Consider the following 25,513-nt stretch of genomic DNA (forward strand, 5'->3'; position numbering starts at 1 on the left):
CAGGGTATGTTGCCATTTGGAAGTCAGTTCTTGCAAATCCTCTGGACACGCTCAGCCAGCGGCTGGGGCAGTGCGATCACCTGACGCCTGGCCAGTCCAGTGCCCACCAGGCTCCCGAAACAGGCTGGGGGCACCTATCCCAACCCTCAGTGACTCCAGGCCATCAGCCGGCTCCCGGACTATCACCAGGCGGGGTCTGACTGTGACTGCTTCCTGTCCTTTCTGAGGGGAGCTCGCGTTGCCACTTTCAATGTGAGAAGCCAAGGATGGGCTGACCAATAGCCCCAGCATGGCCAGGATTTGTGGGGAGCCATTTAGGAGCCCTGACCCCGGGCACAGGCATCATAACCTGTCCTTTGATGGACAGTGAATCCTCACAGGGGACTCTTTGCTAAGGTTTCCTACACTTGACAAAGAGAGGCGACCATGATAAGCAATTTGGAGATGGTTCTGACCAATCTACCAGCTGCGTGATCTCAGGTGAGCTACCTGACTTCTCCGGGGCTCAGTCTTGTCTTGCATGACAGACTCTGATGAATGGGGCTGTGACCATTACTGGGACCTCGAAAGTGATGAGTGATATCTCTTTCCAGGAAGATAACTGATAAAGGTTTTCCTCTTTATCTGTTTGATTATAGATTTACATGCATAACTTCTGCCTTTATAAGGAATAGAGTGTTGGCTCTGACATTTCTAGATTATTCCAGATGGTGGTAGACTTCTCACAGCTGCCTAGAATTGAGTGTGACTCTGAATTGTGCTTTCATGCTTCCAAAAATGTCCGGATAAAAAAAGTAGAGCTTAATTACCTTCTCTGGGTGCTTTATCCATGTGAAGTTAGATTGGTGCTTGTTTTTTTATTTTCAGGGCTTTCAAATTGCCCATTATGTGTGTTGCTCAAAATCCACCCATTAAAAAAAAAAAATCTCCAAGTTATATATGCCTAAGATCCATTACAACAATTCACAAAACAATAATGTTCTAAGCTGTATCTAAAACAGCTGTCCCAAACTCATGCCCCTAAGTCCCTCCAGGAAAGAAGCCCAAGTGGCAATGACTATTTTGTAATTTATAACTGCATCTTTGCACAGATCCTGACACACATGTGTTCAGAACACTTACTTTATACTAACTGGCCATTTTCAAACAGAAATACAAGAGTTATTCATCACGTAAAAATTAATATTTTGGGGAAGAATTTACCCGGCTCTTAGGAAGGCAAACATCACATATTTTTGATAGACTCTGTTTCATATAAAGGTAAGAAATCACCAAGTGTATTGCATTTTTCATCCCTTTCTTTTCTTTTTCTTCGTGTATGCTCTGCCTGAGGAAGCGGGTGTGGGAAAGCACGTGAAGGGAGCATCTCGTGTGGCCTGCGTGGACAGCTGCTGGCTGCCTGCAGGGTGGGACCTGATGGCGCGGGGAAGGCTCCTCGTCACCTCGTCCAGAAGGATCTCTCTCGGCCTTGCTGTGGATGACTAATGCCACATTATAAGGTTGCATCGGGTAAAAGCTCTTTTCTTACTAGCAAGCAAGCCCCTCAACTGTGACATCGTGGTTTTCATTGTTTGTAGTCTCTTGTGAAAGGGTATACGATGGCTTCCGACATCAGCTAGTGACATCAGGTACTAAGAGTGACCAGTTGGAGAAAAAGTCTAGTTGGAAGGAGACAGGTAGAGTCAGGGTCCAGGCCGTGAGATCTCAGAGGCTGGTGGGCGATGTGGGGCCCCCATGGGAACCTGTGACCCGTTTCAGAGAAGCTTCAAGCTGAATGCCACACAGTCCCCAATAAAGTAGTCAGTGTCCCTGGCCAGCCCTCGCCGTGCTCACCGAACAGTCCTAGCCACCCAGGGAACCAGGAAAGAAACTTAGGCTGGGCCATGCTGACCTGAGGGTTCCACAATTTGATGAGTGAAGGACATGGAGCCCAGGGAGCAGGACACTCAGGCACGATAAATGCAGTCACAGAGATGCGAGGCTGCATGTGTGAAATCTCCATGCCTGACGGTGCTACAAGGGGTTTCTCAGAAGGTTTCTAGTGGGGTTTAGGGAGTAGTTTTAAGGCCCCCCAATCCTCTTTTGTTTGGCCAAAAAGTATGGGAATTAAACACGTCAGGTGAGACTGTCTGTGAAGAGACTGAGTCGGCCTTAGTTACATACACTCTCATATGTTCCTGAGTCAAATACCTTAATTTTTTTCTTCCTGTGGTTTCACGGGCCAGTTTATTGCTTTTATTAGAAAATAGGAAGTCTGCAGCATAACTCTTTATGTTTCCTTTTTTTGCCTTGGCTACCAAGAAGCCCAGTACTTTGTCTAATGCTCTGTAGTCATATCATCCCCCCCAAATTCTTCCATTCCATTTGGAAGTGTATTTTCATCTGGAAAGGTTCACTGTATCTGCCTTTTATGGAAATCACATAATATGCTTTTGGAAGGTAACTGAGGCTTAAGGAAAAAATAAAAATCACTAACTGTATTTTTTTGCTATGTGAATAATTGATTTTGATTAACTGATTGGGAAACTTTCAAGGTTATTTATTATTAAAATGTAACAACATAATTCTTTTAAAACTGTGGGTGACAACTGACCCCAAAGATCTAGGAAACGTGGGAACGTGCAGGTGTTGTGATCCTAAACAGGAGTGACACCCATGAGCTGGGGGGTGACCCAGCCAGTGACTCACCACCCACTTCTCAACAGTGGTGTTTCATTTTGGCCTTGCTCTATTATTTTAAAAAGATTTCAAAAAGAAAATAATAATGATAGCTCTTATTTATAAGCAGTTGAAACTAAGCACATTAGTTTTTAAAAAAATTTTTAATGGTTTATATACTTCTGAGAGAGAGAGAGAGAGACAGTGTGAGCAGGGGAGGGGCAGAGAGAGGGAGACACAGAATCCAAAGCAGGCTCCAGGCTCCGAGCTGTCAGCACAGAGCCCGACACAGGGCTTGAACCCACGAGCTGTGAGATCATGACCTGAGCCGAAGTCGGACGCTTGACCGACTGATCCACCCAGGTGCCCCTCACATTAGTTTTAAGCAAAGAGAGCATTTACTGGAAATAGAGAGGGGATTCAGAGAGCAGGCAGAGGTAGGGGGAAACAGAGGAAAGAAGGTGTTTTGGAAGGTTCCAGAGGTTAGTGGCAGGACAGCGAGGCTGGAAGCCGCCATCAATGCTGCCCTCCCCTCTCCTCCAGATGATGGACCGAGCTCTGGACCCCTGGCTGGACAATGATGAGCGTTAGCTGAGGGTTGTGCTTTGTGGAGGCACCTCCAGATCCGTCATTCGTGTGTGTGTCTGTTTCCGTGTGCACAGAAGTGTGGGCCATCTGGCTTCCCTGGTCAGGAAGGTGGCTTCGATTCTGAGAAGACTCTAGAAAATAACCCTAAATCTGATAGATAGTCATCTAACATGGCTGGTGACAGTAATAAAGAAGGTGTTAATGGGTCTAAAAATTACGGTTCTTAGGAAGAAAACAGAAGGCTTAGATAAATTAAAAATCGTAATACAGAGTACTTCGTAGCAATTCCATTGTGAAGGAGGCAGGGGGAATGTTCAGTGATGCTCCATTATTTGGGCATTTCCTAAACTCTATCCCATAGAATGCTAGTGTTAAGTGAGACTTTAATGTATGGTCCCCAAAAGTTAAGTTTAAAATCTGACACTAAAAATACAAAACAATACAACACAATAATACTGTATGCTTCTCCCTGCCTTAGATATTATCAATCAGTACTAGCTCTGAGAAGTCCTGTAGGAAAACAACTTGTTAAATTTATAAAAATCAAAATATCCCAAGTATTTAAAAAGATTCATCTTGAATGTTGCATGGATTTTACTTTGTTCCATGGAGAAATGACCTGCGAGAAAGTAACTTGCAGGTTTAGGAATCACAAGTCTCTGAATTTGTCTCTTACGGATGTCAAAGACTGCTGGAGAGAATGTTGCAATAAAATATCAATTACTTAAAAAGTCCAGAAAATACGCCAGAAGTCACACACGCGCCGGGGGGCTGTCAGCCGTCCCCAGCCCCGCGCCCTCGGCACCTGCTGGGCGGACGGCTCTCCTGGGGCTTCTGACTGAGCGCCTCCTCGGACACATTCACCCCGTCCGTCCGTGACCCACCCGCCTTCCTGCAGGACAGGACGCGGCTGTCACGACGTGGAGGTGCAAAGCTGCGTTGCCTGTGTCTCTGCCTGATTTGGTTGTGAACTTTGTGTCGATTTTGATTTTGGAAGCTTTCTGAGCTCTTCTCATTTGAAGGCACAGATCGGGCTCATTTCTCGGTGATTTTGGGGCAGAAACATCAACATGTACAGGTGACGGGGGCTGATGTCTGGCCCCAGGAGCCCCTGCTGTCAGGCTGCAGCGGCGTGACACAGGGCAGCCCTAGGGCCCGGGGGGAGGTGAGCCTGCCTGTGGGTGCCCGGTCCTACCCTCAGCCATGCACTCTGCTGCCCCGAGGGGGGTCCCCCGTTATGGCACGGGCTCTCTGCTGTTGCCCCATTCTGAGATTGTGCCTTAGACACGCTTCCCATCTACCCCAGGATGCATGCACATTTAGCGTGCCTTCTGGCCGGTTTTATGAAAACCACCAAAATATTAAAAGCTGTATTGGACAGATATAAAGCAGGAACTTCAAAACCACAAATGTGTGAAGAATATAGCTCAGGAGAATGTCACAAAAAAAGGGAAAGAGAGAAGAATGCCTTGAAGGGGGGGTATCTCTGTGTATTTAGTAGAATGGTAATAATATTGAGTGTTGTGACTTTAACTACCTTGATCTGGAAGCTTCTGAGAACCAAACAGGTATTGTTTCCAACCACGGCTCAGCTCAGTACCCATGGACATGGGCTCTCCCTGGGCACACCGGCACACCTGACTGCCCTTGTTAAGAAATCATTAGTAGAAGGGCACCTGGGGGGGGGGGCTCAGTCAGTTGACCATCCAACCCTTGATTTCAGTTCAGGTCATGATCCAGGGGTCACAGGATTGAGCCCCACGTTGGGCTCTGTTCTGAACATGGAGCCTCCTTGGGATTCTCTCTCTCCCTCTGCCCCTCCCCTGCTTGCTCTCTCTCTCTCTCTCTCTCTAAAATAATAATAAAAAAGAAACCATTGGTGGAGTCTTGACAGTTCATTTAGAGCAAATTTGGGGACAGCAACTAACTAAAAGAGGAGGAAATAGTATAAAAGACAAGTACACAGCCTATGTATTTACTGTTCTTTTTTTAACTTGCATGTGCCTGGTGTCTTGCCAGCCCTCGTTCAGTGTGGAGGCGTCTATTTGGAAGGTTATCAGAAGGTTTAGGGCATCCGTTACTTTTTCTTAAATGAGTCCACATTACCCACTTGATGCTCCTGTTGCCTTGGAGAAAACGATCCCCCAAACACAACACTACGGTGGAGCCTTACCAGACGTGCAATTGTCATGGCCAAGTGCAAAGTCAGTGCTCTTCTGAGGGAAGGTAGTGGGGATTTATGAACAAACGGAACTTACGAACTCAAGCCTGGTCTTTTCTTAGCTTGGAGGGACCTCGGCACAAAGACTGACCAGGGTGGTAACTGAGTCATTACTATTCAACTTGTGTAAAGAATTCAAGTCACTTAAAACAACAACAACAACAAACAACAAAGAGAAAATAAAAGGAAATGAACCAGAATATTATAAGAGGTAAAAGTTTATTGTATAGTTTAGGGCCAAATAAATGCTAATATTGATATAAAAGAATTCAGAGAGAACAAGTTTTAAAAATAACTTTAAAAATGTAAGCTTATTATCAGAGTGTTTTCTAAATTTGCCCGAGCAGCATTTTCATCTGGGAAGATCACAGTTACATTCCAGGATTCCAGGACCTGGCTTTGCCGTTTCCGTACTTGTAATACGAAGGGGACAGAGACATGGTAACACACATATTTGAAGTCACTCAGATTAGGAACAGCTCTGGTTGTAAATCGATGGCGAGTTGGAAGACATTTTTACAAAGAAGGAAATTTAGGCATTGGCATTGTGCCAGGGGGGAAGTTCACAAGAGCCCAGGGAAGTGGATGTACTGCATTTCACGTGTAAACCAGACCCTTGCATAGTACTGTTGAGATCCCACGACTTTGGTAGACGGGGCTCCATGCCCCAGACTCAAGGCCCCTCCACCGCGAGGCGGTCTGTACTCTGTCTTGCTCGGCTCCTCCCTTGTCCCTGCTCTGGATCTGAAGCCTCCTCCCTCTGTCCGGGTGACTGACTGGGAAGGCGCCAAAAATCTCTGCTCTGTCCTCTGTGTGCCCAAACTTCAAGCATAAGAGGACTTCCCGTTATCATTTCTGGAGAAAGAGGATTGAGGTTCATTGGCCCGTTTTAAATCAAAAGTACCAAGAATTGGTGATCTGCTTACAGAGGGATTAAAGAAAACAACAGAGATCTTACCTGTGTGTGTTTATGTAAAATGACTTTGTGAATAAGGTTTGGAACAGTTGGGGACAGTGATTTCAGTCAATCTGTGTGTATATACTGTTCTCTGCACCAACGTCCACTGGCTGCATCCCGGGAACTCGGCGTGCATCCTCATGAGGGCCTCGGTCATTTGACTGCTTTGTTCTGGGGCTCGTGTTTCTAGACTCGGTCCTCACAGGGTGGGTTCAGTGGTCCTATTGACTATTCTGTACCCACATTTGTTTCTGGAATCCATGTGTCATCTCTTTACTCAGGGAATTTAGAACAGAGTCTATATGTTTACCCGTGGCTTCCACTTGATTTTGACTTTGTTTCTCCAGCACAAAATCAGAGCCAGTTCAATCTAGGAAATTGGAACAGTAAACTTATCCTTTACGCATGAGAGTAGATGAAACATATCCCATTTACAAACACACAGAAACACACCAAGTAATGTGGAACGTTTTCATGTTAAATCCAAATGCAGAATAACCAAAAAAAGTGTATTTAAATCTGATGAATTCATTTTATGATATTCAAATCCAGCTCCAGCATTTCACTGAATGAACAGTGCATTTTATTTTCATTGCAAAATATTAAATAATTTGAATATCACAACAAAAAAAAAGGCTCATCTAGACTTACGAATTTATAGCATGCTGGCTTCCTTCCTTTCTATTTGACTTCTGAGAGAGAGAATTTAAAATGTCCTCACTTCTAATCTTAATTCAATGTATTCCTTAAGTATCTTGCCTTACGCAACAACTCATATTTGTTTTGGAATTGAATATATGTGCTGTGTAGACATCTGAAAACTGAGCATGCTGACGTCTGAGTTTGTTCAGCCATCTCTACAGTTTCCGTTAATCTTCAAATCAGAAAATTGTGTTACTGACACCACTTAAGCAAATGAATGCACAGTGGAAGATATATAGACATAAATATTTGCATCTCTGTGTATTTACATATATACAAACATATCCACACACACATTCATTAAGATGTTAGGAGCTGGTCTCTCCGTGAAAATGGCAGGTACCAGACTCTCCCTGAAGCCCTTTCTGTCCCGGCTCCGTGTCCCAGCTCTGATGGGCGCCAGCAACGCCGTCTCTGAGGAGTCTCCACAGGAGAACCCCAGGTGGCAGAGAACTCCACGGGCCCAGAGGAGACGGACCCCTGTGCTCTGCCCACCCTTGCCCTGGAAGATCCCCCTGTCTAGGGGCCTGCCCTCCCACAACGCCCTCTCTGTGCCGACGTGTCCAATACCCCAGGATGGTGGAATTCTCACCAAGAGCGCCTGACTGAGGACCCAAGTCCCTGGGCTCCCGAAGCGTCTTTCAGTGTGGGACTTCCTGGAGTAGCTGCTCATCCCTTTGAGTCCTACTTGTCTCATCCATAAAACCAAGATGGGGTCGGGGCGCCTGGGTGGCTCAGTCAGTTAAGCTTCCCACTTTGGCTCACTCAGGTCATGATTTAATGGTTCGTGAGTTCAAGCCCCGCATTGGGCTCAATGCTGTCAGCACAGAACCTACTTTGGATCCTCTGTCTCCCTCTCTCTGCTCCTCCCCTACTTGCATGCACGCTCTCTCTCTCTCTCTCTCAAATAAATAAGTTAATATTAAAAACAACAACCAAGATGATGTTGAGGTTACGACACCCTAGGGTCCTCTTTACCTCCCAACAAGAGAAGTTTATCGCTGATCCTACACCAGTTAGAAGTGTGGTCAGTCGGGGGTGAATACGACCCTCCCCACTCACCCTTCTTAGAATTGTGCCTGTTCACCCCACCTGTAAGTAGCAAGAGGATCTTCAGAGAGGCAGGAAAGCTCAATACGGGGCAGAATCAGGTAAGACTCACTCATATTTGTACCATCACATTGGTGGACAACACAACGTGACACACAATTGAGAAAACCATTCCAGGCATTATTCAGTCCCATCCGAAGCTGGTGCGGTTCTATCCGCAGGAGAGGACAGGCATGGAATGGAGCCAAAGAGCTCACTGGCCTGCCCTGAGGGGGGCGTGATGTTTCTGGAGAGAGGCCCCTGCTAACGTAACAGGACACCCCAATTTTCAGGAATTGTCTCTGAAGAGGAATGGAATTCTGGCCATTGTGGGTTGAATTCTGTCCCCTCCAAATTCGCATGTGGAAGTCCTGACTCCAGGACCTTAGAATGTGACATACTTGGAGATGCGTCTTTGAAGAGGGGATTAAGTTAGGATGAGGTCACTGGGTGGCCCTAATCCAATCTGACTATAGGAAGAGGAGATCAGGACACAGACAGGCACAGGGGACGACCATGTGAGGACACGGGGCGAGGGTGGCGCCTGCACATCCACCAGAGAGGCCTCAGGTGGACTCGGCCCTGTCCACGCCCAGCCCCCGGACTCCCCACCCCCAGCACACGGGGACAGTGAGCTGCTTGTCACTGTTGCTCTCACACGTTGACACACTGTGATCTAGACTTTTTCGTGCAGTTATTTCGACTGATGAGCACTAAAAGCCCCATCCATTCTAAGTTTTATCTTGAAAGTTCACATATCCATCACCTAAATATGACAGAGTATAAGTATACACACAGACATATAAGTGTGACGGTGTCTCAGCATCTTACGTGAAACTTGAGTATTGTCACACAGAGGTGATTTTGGTATTAGTGGTAAGAACCCTGATGTGAGAAATCACACTTCAGGATGGAAACAAATGAGTCGAGGCCATCTCGGGAAACAGGTCAGCTCAGCCTCAACACCCAAAGGAGAAAAGTCCAGAGGAATCAAGGGCAACAGCAGTGTCCATAACCTCCAGGACTAAGGATCAGACAGTGTCCTGGTGAAGAAGTGTGGATGCTAATGTCAGATTTCTGCTGGCTTCAATCTTACCAATTCCTACTTGATATTCAAGTTTGGAAACATTCCTAAGTATCATCATAGATAAATATCTAGACCTGATGACTGCGGCCGGCATCACTCCTACCCACATGAGCGGACCAGTAAGTAGGACGCACTGACCAGCTTTATCTTCCTGTCTACACACGTCTCCTGCCTAATGAATGAGTCTGATGTGGAGACAGACAGAGACAGAGAGATAATCCCAAAGTTCTCTAATAGATAAGAGATGAGAAAGACCGAGGAATCTGCCATCTGCTTGGAAGTGAGGGACAAATTCAGTGACTCTCCTCTTTCTCAGGACATAATCTGTGTCCACAAGATTGAGTGGACATGGCAGTGGGGACACCCCCTACGACCATTCGGATGAGCTCTGTGTCCTACTTTATACGACCTCCAGGAAAAGACAGAGAGTGCCGGGCTACATCGCAAGTTAGATGCCATGTTTACTTAGTTCTTTGGTTTGTTGCTAGACTTTTGTGTTACACAGACACACACAACCCTTGTCCCAGCAATGAGGACAGAGCGGATGTTTTGTGAGCCAAGGAGCAAGATGGTGGCTGAGCTTTTGGGCAGCACCCGGACCTTCATAGAAGGAGGGGGGTCTTGCACTGGTCGCAGGTGTGGGACAGATGTGCAACCATGAGGCAGGGCTGTGCGCTGGTGCTCAGGCTGGAAGCACAGAGGAGAAAGGCTGTAGAAGAGTCAAGGGCAGAGGCACCACGCCCCAACACCCTGCTCCCTAAGAATTATCTTTGGAATTTGTATGGTCTGAGGGTTTCATCTCACCCCATCTGCACAAATGCCCATGAGCGTGCTAATTCTCAGTGCAGCTGGCTTGACAAACGGTCTCTCCCGAGCTTTTGGGAAGGGGGTTCTGTCAGCGATTTCCTCAGCATGTACCACAGAGAAGCCAGAGGCAAGTGACACATGCCTTCTGACTCTTTTAGGACATTTCAGAGCTTTTGTCACTGCTTAATCCCTGCCATTTACCATGGTGGCTGACACATAAAGGTGTCCCCTGATGCTTGCCGCGTGAATAAACTCAGACTTACATATCAACAACTTAAAAATAATGCAGACAGTATCGTTTATAAATCTGTAGCCTAAATCTAATAATTATCCTATGACTACTGTTTACTGATGCAGTGCATGGAGACAGCCACTGCACTAATTTATGGGGACAAAGCTCATCATGGGGCCCATCCCGGAAGTCACGCCACACATAGAACAAACTTGCCATTCCCAGCGGCAGGCGATTCTAAGTCATCATCCCAGAGCTGGCTTCTGAAGCGCTAGCCACATACACTATTGCCCCTTGCGTAGGGATACAGCTCTCACAGTCTGTACACAATCCCCTTAGAAAATGTTCCCATTTACTCTATTGTCCTGATTATTTCCTTAAGCAATTCTTATTTCAAAAACAAAGTCAATTTTCTCAGTGGGTTTTAATTGAGGACCTATTATGTTAGACATTGCGGGAGAAATACAACTGTTCAAACCTAGAGGGGTTTATGTTGTAATGAGTTAGGTTTTACATAGGAGTTTCACTTGAAATAATAAAAGAAATAGAATAGAAAACCAATTTTGCAAAAAATACAATCCTATTTTGCATTAAAAAATTCCTGTAGAACCTAATAGTGCGTTGGGGTTGTGAGTTTATTTTTATTCCGTGTTTTGAATTTACATCCGCATGTCTATATCTCCATATACAATATAAGCCCAGAGATAAGGACCTCACCCACTTATTTCTCTTGTGTATTTTCGGTTCCCAGCTCCTTGCCCAGAGGGAAGAAACGGTATTTCTACATCAGATGCAGCCCTGGTCCGAATACACATAAAATGTTTCAGGCAAAATTGCAAACAGAGCAGAATTAGATGCCCCATACTTTTAAATCAAGTGCCCTTTCCGTTTTTGAAGGCGCAGGAATTCAAATATAGGAAGGTGAACTCTGATCAGGGCACAGGAAGAAAGAGAGTACCTTGTTCTACATCTCTCTCCCTGTCTCTGTTTCTCTGTGTCTCTGTCATTCTATCTTTATTGAAATCTCTTCCTACCATGTGGTTTTTGTTTCTCTCTGATATTGTGATATAAGAGGAGAGATTTCTTTGCATTAGTGACAAAGACAAAAATATTGATTTCACTTTGTGTGAAATATGCAGAAAAGGATATTTAAAAAATGATGTTTTGGAACTTTATAATTAATGAATGTTTACTTCAGGACCATAAAGCATGGTCATAAACCAAGGTCATTTTTCAACTTTCTCAAGGAGTCCACGCTCTCAGAAGTTTACTCAACATTTATGTGATCTCTACTCGATTTTTTAAATGTCCATCGAAAAATGTGTACGTATTAGACTTTTGCTGTTTCAGACTTAGATAATCTTTTAATATTGCGATATTTCCTTATTTCAACAACTACTTATATGTATAGTGGAGTCTTTTTTTTTTTTTAAATAATTTTATTTATTTCTAGGAGAGAGAGAGAGAGAGACAGCGTGAGCAGGGAAGGGTCAGAGAGAGAGGGAGTCACAGACTCTGAAACAGGCTCCAGGCTCTGAGCTGGCAGTCAGCACAGAGCCCGACGCGGGGCTCGAACCCGCGAACCGCGAGATCATGACCTAAGCGAAAGTCGGACGCTTAACCGACTAAGCCACCCAGGTGCCCCTATGGTGGAGTCTTGAACAACCTCGGGGGAGAGGCGCTGAACCCCGGAGCAGTTGAAAATGCGCGTACAGCTTCGATTCCCCCTAAATTTAACCACTAAAGGCCTACTGTTGCCCAGAGGCCTTATAACATAAAATGCACATTTTGTATGTTGTATGTTGGTACAATAAATAACCTAAAGAAAAAAAATGTCATTAAGAAAACCATAAGGAAGAGAAAATTCTACAGGACTGCCTCTATTTACGGAAAAAACATCTATATATAAATGGACCTGCGAGGTTCAAACCCACGCTCCTCAGGGTCAGCTTTATTCCAAATCCTGACTCTGCCCTCTTTCTATATTGCATGCATATATTACTAATCTACCCAAAACACACAAGTGCAATTTTTAAATGACTTGAATTCTATTCATTATCTACGTATAAAAGCCCAAATTATAATTTAACTTCCGCACAAATTGGATTAAAAAACTCAGATGATTACATAAAATTATATGAACTCTCAAATTTGTTAGATCTAAAGTAACTATCATCCTAAATGCTTCCTGAGTGAAAATTTCCCTGAGTTTCAATCAGACTAAAGCCATGCCCGTGGGCAGTTCTGTCGGAGCGCAGACGCGGGACCCGCACACGTCGTGGCCGCCTTCCGAGGGCCCGGTGCCTGCCCCCAGCACCTCCAGCAGAGCCTTTCCCGGGCTGTCAAAGGAAGGGGATCCCCACTCTGCTGTCTTGGGGTTTTTAAAAAGTTGCTGTGTATCCTGGGATTCTTCCTAGTGGTAGAGCAATGATTTCTATTTCAAATTTGTTTCTTCTTTGGAAAGAAAATTCGCAGCATTGACCTATTTGAATAAAACAAATTTGTCCCTGAAAAATAATGTTTGGAATTAAAAAGTCACTTCCTACTGCAATCCTGTTGGGATCTGGGAAGGCATTTGAAAACTTTCATCTACAGTATCGGCATTGGAGCTGAGGCACAAATAAAGATATCTTAATGTCTATGGTTAAATCTGGCTATGTTTTTATTCACCCAAGGAGTAGTGAAAGGTGCTATTTTTAAATATTCTTTCACTTAACAGCCAAATTTATAAAAGTCTTTTTTTTTTTTTTTTTTAAGGGTACACATCAGACTGTCTGAGTTTGTGCACATTTGGTGTCTCAGTTCTCAGGCCTGCGCAAGGTCCAGTGAAAAGAAAGCGCGTGTTTCCTTTAAGGATGTGTCGCTTTAGCAGCCATGAGCCTAACACAAGTGGAGCATCTGTTATCGACAGGGTTGAGTGAACCCAGCCAGACTTGGGGTGTGGAGGAGGTCAGAATCTATTTTGCTGACGTTTCTGTCATGTTTATTAAATTGCACTTTTCCAAAAGCAATTAAACTTTTAGGAAATACTGCATTAATTTTAACGAGAGGAAATCGAGGTACTTCCGACAGGCTCGGACGGATAAATCTGTCTTTTAATCAATTACTGGTGTCCTAGGCACATTCTCTGAGCTAGTTTATTATGATTCCCAGTTCCTGCTTCTCGGAAACAGAAGCAGAGAAGGGATTCAGTTTGGGTATGTGTTTTCAACGAGTGACAGATAGCCTTTCAGAGAACCGAGTCCCCTCCGCCCTGTTTTAAAGCCACATCTAGAAGACATATTTGAGAAGTCGTGTGAGATACTGCAAAATGCTGAGGCAAATCTTCCGTCCCTCAGCTGTGGGAAACAAGAATCAGGGATTTCATCTGAAATAAATGGAGCAGCAAAGATTAATTAAATCTATAAAATTCTCCAAAGCACATCCTGGTCCAGGTATTTAAAGGAACACTTTCTATTATGTGCAAATCACCTGACGGTGTTGAGCTATCTCTTATGTGTACGATTCACTTCTGTACGGTAGAGACTCCAGAAAAGAGTATTTACTAATGAATTCTGAGCAACATTAATTTCATTTATAGTCCACATGGTGAAGCAACAGCAACAGAAAGAAACCTTGATGTGTTTCATAAATAAGTTCTCCGTGGGTGCCGTGGTGTTACGCTCAGCCGGCCAGACACAACCAGACCCTGGCTGAAGTGGGCAGGCGTTTCCAATGGAAATGCTCCCTGTCCTGTTCCACCTTTTGTCTACACTGCTGGACTTCCCTCCCTAATCCCTCAGAGAGTTTGATCCTCCTCAGAGCGGAGACAGAGCCGTGCCTTTCGGCTGGAGGCCAGCTCCCCGGAACCCTCACGCTGTGGAAGGGTGAGCCATCACACACACGGCCACTCCGGCCGCCCTCGCCCTGGATGGCCGGCTGAGCCACCTTCAGCCCTGCATCGTAAGTGTGTGCAGCACCCCTCCTAGGGGGTCAGAAGCAACGATCTTAAAATCTGAGAGCTACCTGAGCATTTATATTCGATGTCTCTTTCATCTTTAATATAAATGCCACTTTTCTTTGTTTATGTAAATACTCCATTTACTAAACATTATTTCTTAATCAAGCATTAAGTCCCCTCTTTAACATAAATACAAAATTTATGTTACCCGCTGGCTGTTTTTGGAGATATAAAATGTAACATTCACTAATGGTAATTTTTTGTATTTAAAACAGGTAATAGTGAATTTGTGCATACACACACGTGTGTGTGTGTGTGTGTGTGTCTGTGTGTGTCTGTGTGTATTTTATAACACAAGGAGGAAATTTACTAGCCACTTTCTTACTGGAAACCAGGTACTAATTGTATTCATTCCTCACCAAGATAATACAATGAATTTACTTCTTGCTGCCTTTCATATGCAATGCCTGTAACTAGAATAGAAGATGAGTAAATACAAGCCCACAGGGTATGGAGAAGACCCACCAACTCAGATTAACTCTTTTTCTTTTTTTTCCAAAGATTTATCACTCTTCAGAAAAAAAAAAAATCTTCTGTCTTTGCAAGTGATCAGGTTTACTTTTGGGAAAATTACAGACCTCTTGAAAAGCAGATCTCCTCACCTCTAGGCTGGAATTCTTTGATGTGGTTCCTGGGGGCCGGACCCAGTCATCAGTTTGCAGGTGGGGACAGGGGGCTCTAAGGGTCACATCTGCCCCGACGTTGCTGAGACAGAGCCAGTCAAGAAATCAGATACGATAGCCCCTGTGCCCCATTCCTTTTAAATAAAATAAACAGGTCAGTACAAGTTTAATCACCAAAGGGGGGGGAGGTTGGGGACCATGGTGGCCACACATGGACGGAAGGGCGGGAGGCTGCCTCACAAATCTCTCGATGAGCTCTCTCTCCCCTCTGTTCTCTAGAGCCTCACAGAACATATCAGATTCGCACGTGGATTGAGAACTGGTTAAATGTTTCTCCTCTTTTAGAAAGTACTGTCCCTTTATTCCATAGTGGTACATTCTTAAGTGACCAAGGGATATTAAGAGCTAGGAATAAACAATTCTCTTTGCGTAATGACACATTTAACGGCATGCACTTCTGTATTTCTGTGGAGGAAAAACATTTAATTGAAGAGATAGGGGTTAATTCAGGTTCACTCTGTTCACAGATACTCAACGATGTGAATTCAGACAGGCCCTCGCTGGGCTGTTTTTCCGTTTAATGCGGAGCGACACGGTTAGCGTTAATGCTCAGTAGTTGGAATATTTTGGGAAGGACATCCACGATTTTCTTTTTATTTCACTTGGCACTAACCTTTTTTTCTTTCAATTTAGAAATGGGTGTAAGAAGTGCTTCTAAAATCTTACTTTTACCATGAGGAAATTCGTCATTTTAGAAATCTATTTGTTAGTAATTAAGAGCCCGTTTTACCAGCAGAGCATTGATTTAGAAATGATATCTTTACATGATGAAGAACAGGGTAATATAATTATTTTTGTTTTACGAGTTGTTTAAAATTGTTGGTGTTACGAAAACACTAACATTCACCCTCCAACATTTTAGGAAAAGAAGCAGGCAGACGTAAAAAATGCTCAAATGTTTCAGCTGCCTTTACGAGGTAGGCAGGTACAGAAAGGAACAGCAAACACGTTTATGGCTTTTCAACTGGACACTGAATGCACTCAGAGCATAACTTATCTTTCCACGCCTCAAATCAGAAAACCACAATTTCCTCATTCCGCATTTCCTTACATAACGCTCTTCTGGGACGCTGCTTCTGCAGTAACTGAATCACCACTATTTAGCTACGGATACATGAACCTCATATTTTTATTCTAAATTCAAGTTCACTCATCATATCTAATGCCCTCGAAGCAATCTCAAATTACTGCTATTACACGGGTCACTAGAAACCAGAGGGACTAACACAAATTTTAAAAAGAGAAAGAGGAAAAAAAAGCGCTACACAATTAGAGGATGGCGAATGGTTTAATCAACTTAATTTTATCACGGAACGCAGTCTCCTTCCTCCTGAGCCGTCAGACGGCGAGGCAGGATGATGCTCGGGGACGCGCGGCCGCGGCGCAAGGCTGTGTCCCCGCCGGCCAGGATGAGGCACACTCGTGGGTCACTCAGGCATCGCAGGGCACGAAGAGCGTCATCCACATGCGATCTGTGTGTTGGGTTAATTTTTCACGGGATCCCGGTTTGCACCAAGCCCGCGCCTGTCATCCATCTGCTGTCCTGACTCTGCCCCATTTGCCAACTTTTTATTTGCATTTCACGACGTTCAGCGGCGGGCCGCGCTCCCACCCTACCTTCCTGTGATTCATCGGCTCCCTGTCACCTTCAGTGTTTCTGAGACTCTGGAAGGATTGCCCTGCAACAACATCTACATTTCTGGCATTAACTTCTTTTGCTGTCAAACGCCTCAAAAAAAAAAAAAAAAAAAAAAAAGTCATGTGCTGATGACCGAATCCACTTTGTTGACTTAACAAATGATTGTTTACAGAGCCTTGCAATAGTTTTCCAAAGTTCCTTCCCTTTCTCTGTCTGCTGACTGACTCCCCCCGCCCAGAACAAGGTCCTCCCGTCCCTCTCCGAGCCAGCCGAATTTGCATTGGCTCTCGATCCCTCTCCAAATATGTTTGCATCGAAAGAACAGTTCTTGAAAAATTTCCACAAACTTGAGTCATTTTTACACATTGTATATGCTCATTGTCAAATACTAAAAATATTTTCTTTGCAAAATGCATTTCATGCTGATACATGGCTTCTTTCAGGACAACTACATTCACCAAAGAGAGGACAGCAGCAACCCACGACAGAATACAGGGCCTATTTTAATGATTAAAAATATCCCTGTGAAATTCCTCGAACACACCCCCCGGAATGCAGCCGATGGTTGAGGGCTATCTGATAAAATTGGAAGTGATTTATCTTTACATATTATACTGTTTCCATGAATACTGCCTCTTATGCCACCTGGTTCAGCTGATACTGATTTTAAATAACCTTCAACCTTTGCCTTTATTATTTTGGGCTAAAATACAGACCTTCTATGATATTCACGCACGTAGCTCCTCTGAGCCCGGGGGACAAGGCTCTGAGCACCTAGCACAGATATGCTGGTGCCCGATCGCCTCACATAATCCCACCACGAATTAGAGAACAAAGTGCCGACTCTCAGAATCCCCCACGAGCAGTGAGCTAAGTGGGTGCTGAGCTGATGAATAAACTCCATAAACTACAGGCCCTCCCGGTATTTTCCGCCAGCAGGTTGGCACGTCTCTCCCGTGATACGCGGCGTGTGAGCAGCAGTAGCCACACGCGTTGTAATTACACGGCTTCCTTGTCCTTTTCACTGTGCTTTTTTCCCAGCTGACTATTTTTCTCCTACTCAAAACTCAAATTTTGACATTTTTCCACTTGTACAGGAAATGTAAATTGTTCATAAATAATTTCTAAGAGAAAGTCCCGACTGAAAAGTGACACAGAGAGAAAATGCAAAAATGCATCATACTGGATCCTGATGAGAGAAGGGGAAGACATGGTGGGTGCGTGGGTTTACTCTGAGCCTCTTTCAAGTTTAACTGGGAGAGAAATGCAGGTCCCTGCTTGTTAATACCTGGGACCAAGTTTTCTGTTTTCTTCTGTTTTTTGTTTTTTGGATTCTTAAAGATCTATACTACCTATGGAAACTGAAAACACTGATACAGGAAAATATTTGATTTCTGAGGCTCTGGGCCATATTTCATGGTAACGAAGGCATTGTATCAATCCCACACTGGTACTGTAGCTACAGGTTTTGTTTCAGAGCCCGTAGATTATTTTGACAGTAATAAGTGATGTAAAAAAATCGTATCAAAGCCACTTCTGGAGTTGACACATAGAAAACTGATAGCTTTTCAGAGCCCGGGGAGCTAAAAGTTAAGACGCATCTTCAAAAATCACCCTTGTTCATTTGAATAGGTGGAAAAATACGTACCATTGGCAAATAAGCCCCACATTTATTCCGATTTATCTACTCCCACGTGAGAAGTCTCTCTCTTTGTGCTCCAGGCAGCGGCTCTAGTTAGTACTCAGTAGAGCCTCAGCCAAATTCCTTAACAACCATCGACACGCACGTGGATTTAAAATTGCGACAAACACAGAGTTTTAATAAGTGGATGAGCTTAAAAGCTGAGGCCATTCCACTCAACGGCTGTCGCTGAGATTCATGACTGTCAGGACGTAATTTAAATTCACCATTTTTCTTGGTAGACGAGGAAAACAAGGGTCTCCAGAATTGCACGTAAACTGACCCACTCCCAGCAAGCAATCTACGATGCAAATGATGAATTAACGTGGCCCACGATTGCTGTATTTTCTTTTCATTGTCTCACTTGCGGTTATCTTATTAACTTTTCCCTAAGATGTGAATATTTAGCAGTGTGAGCTCATTGCCCTACCAAGGCCGCTGTCCACAGATGCCACGGGAAATTCCACCCCCCACACATAAATCTCCGAGCACTAGGAATTCGCACACGCATACTCCTTAGCCTTCCCACCTCAGTTTTGGGTAGGGACATTAAGAGACCTGGTTTATTCGAAAAAGCCAAGGCATGGAAATATTTCATATAGAAATTTCACTTCGAATTGTTCTAGTTAAGTTTATAGCAAATGAAGTCTTCCCTCGGGTTTCTTATTCTTCTCCAAATTGGATGCTTTCTAAGCCAGCGTGGCTGACATTTAAAGGTAAGAAAAACGAATTTGGAGTAAGGCTCCAACGTCCATCAGCTTGTATTTTATTTCTGTAGAATGCTGTTTTGCTGTGAAATATTAGCCCACACGCTTCAATTTTAATTGAATTGAAATGAATTGAAGTTAATTCAATTTAACTAGACCAAACGGCAATGCTGGGAAACAAACACTTATAATTTACAAGATAATGTTTCCTCTTTTCCTCTTTTAAAAGTTATATTTGTCATTGAATTCTGTGATCTCCCCCCTCTCCCCCCCCCCATCGCTGCCACTTTTGGTCGGCGTCGTTCCGGAAGGCACCCGCAGGTCTGTCCAGAATATCTCCAGGTCACAAACTGAGCAGTGGGCACGGCCGCGGCTGCTCTGAGAGTTAAGCCCGAATCTCGGAACCAGTCCCGGCCGCCTTCCGAAGCCAGGGCTCTGGAGCCTTCCAGGGAAGGGACCCCCGCCCGTGGTCCTGACAGACAACCTTCACCGGTGACAGTGTGAAGGTGGCATTTCTGTCTCCACGCTGCCTGGCTAATTTCTGTTGTCGGAAGAAGCTGGGAAGGGCTCTGGGGGTATTTTAGGGCAGGTAGGGGACGACCCTCCGGGGCCCGGCAGCCTCCACCCCTCGGTAGGAAGCTGGGGAATCCGGCGCGGCGCGGTGGCCTCTGCCCGCAGTTCTCAGTAGCTCTGTGCGCACTCTCTTCTCCCCCCTTAAATCAACACCTTTCAAATCATCACAGGAGCCGAACTTTCTCCCGCAGACTCATCCTGAGCGGCGGCTGGAAACAAGTTCGTCCGCGGGAGAGGGGGGCGGGCGGGCGCTGGGGAAGGAGCCCCGCCGCTCGGACCCGCGCTGGCGCCTGGGGCAGAGACCGGGCGGCCGGAGCCCAGGCTGCTGGCGGAACGCACTAACTTCGGGGCGGCTTGTCCCCACGACACAGACGCGCCCCCGGGCGCCGCGGGCACCCGCCGGCCGCTCGGGGTCCCCTCCTGGATGGGACCCAGTTCCTGCGCCCCCCGCCCCCGGACCAGCGCCTGCTGCCTGCGCCCCGCTGGGAAAGCAGAGCGGCGCGCAGGCTGAGGGGGCGCTGCCAGCCAGCGGGGAGGCCCGGCCAGCCTTCGGCCCGCTCTGCCTCCGCGGCGGCGTGGACGCGCGAGCGGCGGGAGGGCGCCCCCGGCCGCGGGCTCCGCGGGTGCCCTTTGGCTCGCGCGCTGGTGTGGCCTCGGAGGGCCGGGGGCCGTGGACGCGGGAGGGGGCCGTCCCCGTCCCCCCGCCTGCAAACGCGGCTCCCAGGCGGGCTGCGCGGAGCCCGGCGCTCTCTGCCCGCCCTTCCTGCCCCTCGGAGCCCGCAGGAGCCCCCGGCCGCTACCAAGGGCCGCGAACTCCGGGGCGCCCCGACCCCCCAGAAGTGAAGCCCTGGGAGCAGGCGGAGCCCGCACGCAGTCGGCGGAGACGGCGCGGAAGGCGGGTCCTTACCTTTCCGCTTGGACCGCCGCCGCCGCCGCCTCTTGCACTTGCACTTGAGTTGACCGCTCGGCCCTCCGGACGCCCTGCTGGCCCCCAGGACCGAGGCCATGGCCGACGCCCCGCCAGCACGGCCGGGAGGGCCGGGCCGCCGCCGCCGCAGCCCCGAGCGGGCTCACTTTTCAGGACGAGCCCGGCTCGCGCCCCTGCGCTCCGCTTGTTGCCCGCGAGGCTCCCGCTGGGCCGCCGGCCGGGGCGCAGGGGCGGGGCGGTCGGGGCGCCCCTCCCGGCCCCGCGCCCCTCCTCGCCCGGCCGCCTCCCCAGACCCGGGCGCTGGGCTCCGGCGAACGCAGGGCTCCGACTTTGGCACCTCTGCTTACTTGTTTGGCACCAGCCACTTTGAAGCCAATCACGCAGGGAGCCTGTCTATTTGCTGCTGCGGAGTCTAATTAGGTCCAATCACAACTGTCTTCTGGCTCTGACATCAGCACCACCAGCCCTTTGCATCCCTGTCAGCCTGCAAACTCAGCCCCGTTTGGACGGATGGAGCTGCCGCCCAGGACCCGGTGGGAAGGGGAGGCGGCGGGAGGCAGGGAGGGGACAGCCCGCGGAGCTGCCGCCTGGGCTCCCGCTTCCTGCCCCAGACCCCGACCGCGCGGGCTCCGCACGGAAAACGCTGCGACTGCCTCTCCAGGCGAACAGTTTTTAACTAGTTAATTCGTCGTGTCGGGAGGGAAATCTCTCTCCAAGAAATACGGACACCTCGTCTCCCCAGAAAGGGACTAAGATTTGCAGTTCCCCGGAAGACAGCCTCCTAGGGGTATTCATTTCTCAGAGAATGTGTGTTTGTCTGTTTGCTTGTTTCTTTTCTTGTTTTTTTCTCCCTTCCATGCATCTCAGCTGTTCCCTTTCCAAAAGAACTATTGCATAAAGACAGAGGTGTTGGGATCCGAGTCCAATCTTTTAAGGAGAGGGATTTTAATGGGTTGCTTTATTTAGGTAACAATGAGATGAAATGTAGGAGGGCTTTCATCTGATAGTTTTATTGCCAAATATAACATTCGGATGAAAGAAAGTCGTATTTACCGGGAGGCGGATTGCAAATTGAAATAGTTTTCAACAATTTTTTCCCCACGGTTAGCCTATTGTTTCAAGGCTATACTTCTGACACTAAACCTCTGATGTAAAATATAGGAAGAAAAATAACCAAGGTATCATGATTGCCTTTTGCACTCAAGTCTCATAAGCCATTAATTATAATAGTAATGGTTTGGGAAAAAATCCACCCGCAAAGTCATTAGCAAGCGTTATGTTTCAGATGTTGATATGATTTTGGCACCTAAGTATTTCTATAATACTGAATGCTTTATCCATACGGTTTCCATGCTCTTTATGGGCCTGGAAATTTCTAGACACTTTTCTTTTATAAGAAACAATAACGCCTCTAGGGAGCGTGGGCAACAATGAGCATGTGTAGATGTGTAGACGTGTCATGTGCTGAGCTGATGAGTCAAAAATCCATTTGTCATTTGTCATTGGTGAGGGAGAGGAGCACATCTGATTCCAAATCCTAGCTCCTTTGCTCTGATTTTGGGGAAGTACGCTGTGCCTCAGTTTCCCCATCTGTGAAACAGGTATCACAAGCGCATCAGCCTCCTAGCTCCATTCACACTTGAGGATTGGTGTAAACAGTGACTGGTATGTGTTAGTGCCTCTGTGATAGTTCAGTAATTCGGTCCAGTAAATACTTTGGAAAGAGTGAGCACACGTTAGAGGTGGGCCCCAGAGAGAAGGGACTCTAGTAACCGTCTGGCCACTTCGTGCTGATGAGCGAGCGCAGTGCAACCACACCCCTCTTCTGCGCTACATCGGGCAGTTACTATCCCCCAACCGCACAGCTAAATGAAGCCGCTGATCCTTTGACCCGAATGCTGGAAAAGTCCATGACTTGCCCACCTGCTCTCTGCAGCGCGAGAGATATTTGAGAGCACCAGCTACATGCGGAGATGTGGCCGCAGGATCCCCAACTCCTGAGCCGCCTACAACCTGCCTGCGCTAACCCAAAGGAGCCCTCCACAGCCGGGCCAGAAAACTGGTCCCTGAGCTGGGACCCCGAGGCCCTGCAGGCAAACGCAGCCGCCGTCCGGCCTGTTTGCCTCTCGCGGGGGCCCGGCTCACAGCCCAGCATCGCGCGAGGCGGACACGCTGCCCGTGGGTGCGTACGCAGTGACTCCCGTTTTGTGGAGCCGGGGTAGGAAAAGCAGAGGACACGGCCACAGCCTGTCCGTGGCATCCACCCTCAGTGTGGTGGGGCGGCCAGATCCAAACCTGGATTTTAACACGTGGTGTAGACTCTGATCTGAAAGTCAGTTAAGATAAAAATCTTGGCCAACCTTCACCTTTCCGGAAGTTCCTCCATTTGGCTTATTCACTTGTATTGTGGTATTGTTTCTGCCCACGTGGCTTTCGCGTGGGTAGGTGCTGTTTCCTGCATTTATCTTGTGTGAGATAATGTAGAATGGATGAGGGCAGAGCCGTGGTGGAGCCTCAGAGAAGTTGGCCTCTCGCTGGAGGAAAGATTACAAACATTTTAACTCAAGGACGGCATGAAGGGAGTGATGTTCACAATCTGCTGCTCTTCTCATGAGCCCCTTGGCCCTTCATCTGTTCCCCAGAGCGCTGGGCACGGCCAGGCAGCCCGAACTGATGACACAGTGGGAAGAGGAGCAGAAGCCAATGTCACCCTCCGGCCTATCCGGAGACGATGCTGATGTGCGTCTTCAGCCAGTTTGCACCGGTGCCTGCCCTTCCCACGGGAATGAGGACCGGGAATGAGCCTCGCGGGAGGTGCCGGGCCGCCCAGGGCCACCTGGCAGCTGGGGGCTCCCCAGAGCCTGGATGCGGCGGGCAGAAGCAGCTGGCCCTCACTCCCAGAAACCACCTCTGTGCCCGGGAAAGTGCCAGGTGGGGTCCCCTTCTGCTCCATCCTCGCTCGATCGAACACACAGCTGCTTTGTGTTTGCATCTTCCCCGCCGACCTCTCCGCCCACGCTGCGGTCCACGAGGGGCCGCGTCCCTGCAGCTCACTGTGGAGGCGTGGAGCCAGGCGCACAAGTGCGTTCGCGGGAGTCGTGACTGTGGTGACCATTTGCTTGAGGTACGGGACACAGTGTACGCTTTATACTGCTTCTCCTGTGATGTCCACAGGGACCCTGTGAGACCAGAACTGAAACCAAATTCCTTTTATACACGAGGAAGCCTAGGCTCAGAGAATTTCGGGAGCCTGCCCAGAGTCACTGGGGTCAGCCTGAGGGCCCGCACTCAGACCCTCCCAGCTGGCCAGCCTGTGAGGTCCACCACTTTGCTCTACTAGTTTTATTCTGGCATCAGACACTGGTGAGTTTTGTGAACTCCACAAGCCCTCTCCGAGATACATGAAACTATTAAATAGTGACTCTGAACTTCAATGTTTATGTGTGTGTATGTGATTTGTAGAGAGTTACACAGAACGTACAAAGAACCCGTATCTATACCCATATTACATCTATGACGCCACTTCCGTACCTGGGTATCTCTATCGAGATGGGTATCTGTGTGGGTCCACATAGCGACAGGTATCTATGAATATCGAGATGCACCCACGCACAAGCTTATGAGTAAGGAGCTGGGACGTCCACCAGGTCCAGATGTGGCTGCAGGGGTCCGTACGGGTGTCCATCACTCCCAAGCATCCCGTGTTTAGCCTTCCTTCTCAGAATAAATCTACGATGTGGGCGGGAAAGACGTCTTCATCCTTACTTACCCCCTCAGGTTGCGGAGGCTATGAGTGTTGGCAGGTCTGGACCAGTGTCGCATCAGTAGATGGAGGAAGAGCCAAGACTCAGAATGTTCCAAGCTCTTCCAGAAAGAGCATGTATCAGAGATCTCACAGGCTCACACAGCTGACCTAACCTGTTTCTGCAAAGAGGAACTGAGGTCTGCACTGAGCCACGCAGTCACAGGAGTCCTTTGACTGCCATCCCTGAGTGTCTTCCTCCTTGACCGAGGTACCATGATTTCCCCTCTTAATACCTTAATTTCTAGTCAGTTAAAAGTATAGTTAATTTGGCTTCATACAGGTTCCCCAAAACAGCTGAGAACACACACACAGAAACTAACATGACTTATTTAGGGTCCAAATTTCAGCTAATAGCCCCCTCCACTCTGGGATCATTTGTGCTAGGTGGAAAATAGCAGAACAAAGATTCCCCTGGAGATATTTATGTCTGCTGACTCACAACAGTATCACAGAAGGCATGAAATTATTACTTTTCACAAACAGGGAAATTGCACAAGAGGCCTCTTTTCCTCTTTCATCTTCGGCCATTGTTCTTAAATTTAAATAACTCACATCAAAGAACTTGGACGTGAGACCCAAAAGTATTGGAAAATAATATATCAAGGCAATAGCTGCTGTGACACAGACGTCCTTATTCACAATCCCTCCCAGGGCACGAGGGTCTGCGGGGAGGCCCCCGGGCGCAGGAGATGCTCTGGATGTGAAGATGCTCTTTGTACGACGAATTACTAGTCATTTTCCCTTTGTTCTTTTTCTTTGTCCTAAGAGTGCCTGAGGTTCGAGAGAGACCAGATGCATTCTTACCAGTTCCCTGAGTGACCGTGGTGTCGAGCAGGTTTGCGAAGCGTCTCTTCCGGATTTTCATGGGGTGCTACTCGTGGGAGCATGCTCACACACATATGCATTCGAGTTCTTAGGTCAAATACTTTCGACATGCAAGGCTTTCTGCATGGGCCGACATCACAGATTTTAATGCCAATGCACAACTTCAGGCTAAAACTTACTTGAGCTCTGTACTCATGTTTAAAGGGACGCTACTTAGAAATATAGGTGAAGAGAAAAAAACATCCAAAACTTGTCACCACAAGACCAGACTTTGGGGTCTACTATGTCCAGTTTGGGACATCACGTAGCCCTCCTGAGCTGCCGTAAACT

General features: G+C 47.2%; 1 protein-coding gene across 1 annotated transcript in view; it reads right to left on the minus strand.

Annotated features, from left to right (window-relative positions):
• The window catches only part of ADARB2 (adenosine deaminase RNA specific B2 (inactive)), a 385,931-nt gene extending 365,299 nt beyond the window's left edge, over window positions 1–20,632 (minus strand). Inside the window, exon 1 of the mRNA XM_039241639.1 lies at window positions 20,533–20,632. Coding sequence (XP_039097570.1) covers window positions 20,533–20,632 — 100 coding nt within the window. The remainder of the gene's footprint in view (window positions 1–20,532) is intronic.
• Between the last annotated feature and the right edge of the window lie 4,881 nt (window positions 20,633–25,513).

The sequence above is a fragment of the Hyaena hyaena genome, unplaced genomic scaffold (assembly GCF_003009895.1).
Source record: "Hyaena hyaena isolate Hyena2069 unplaced genomic scaffold, ASM300989v1 scaffold_197, whole genome shotgun sequence".
Lineage (NCBI taxonomy): Eukaryota > Metazoa > Chordata > Mammalia > Carnivora > Hyaenidae > Hyaena > Hyaena hyaena.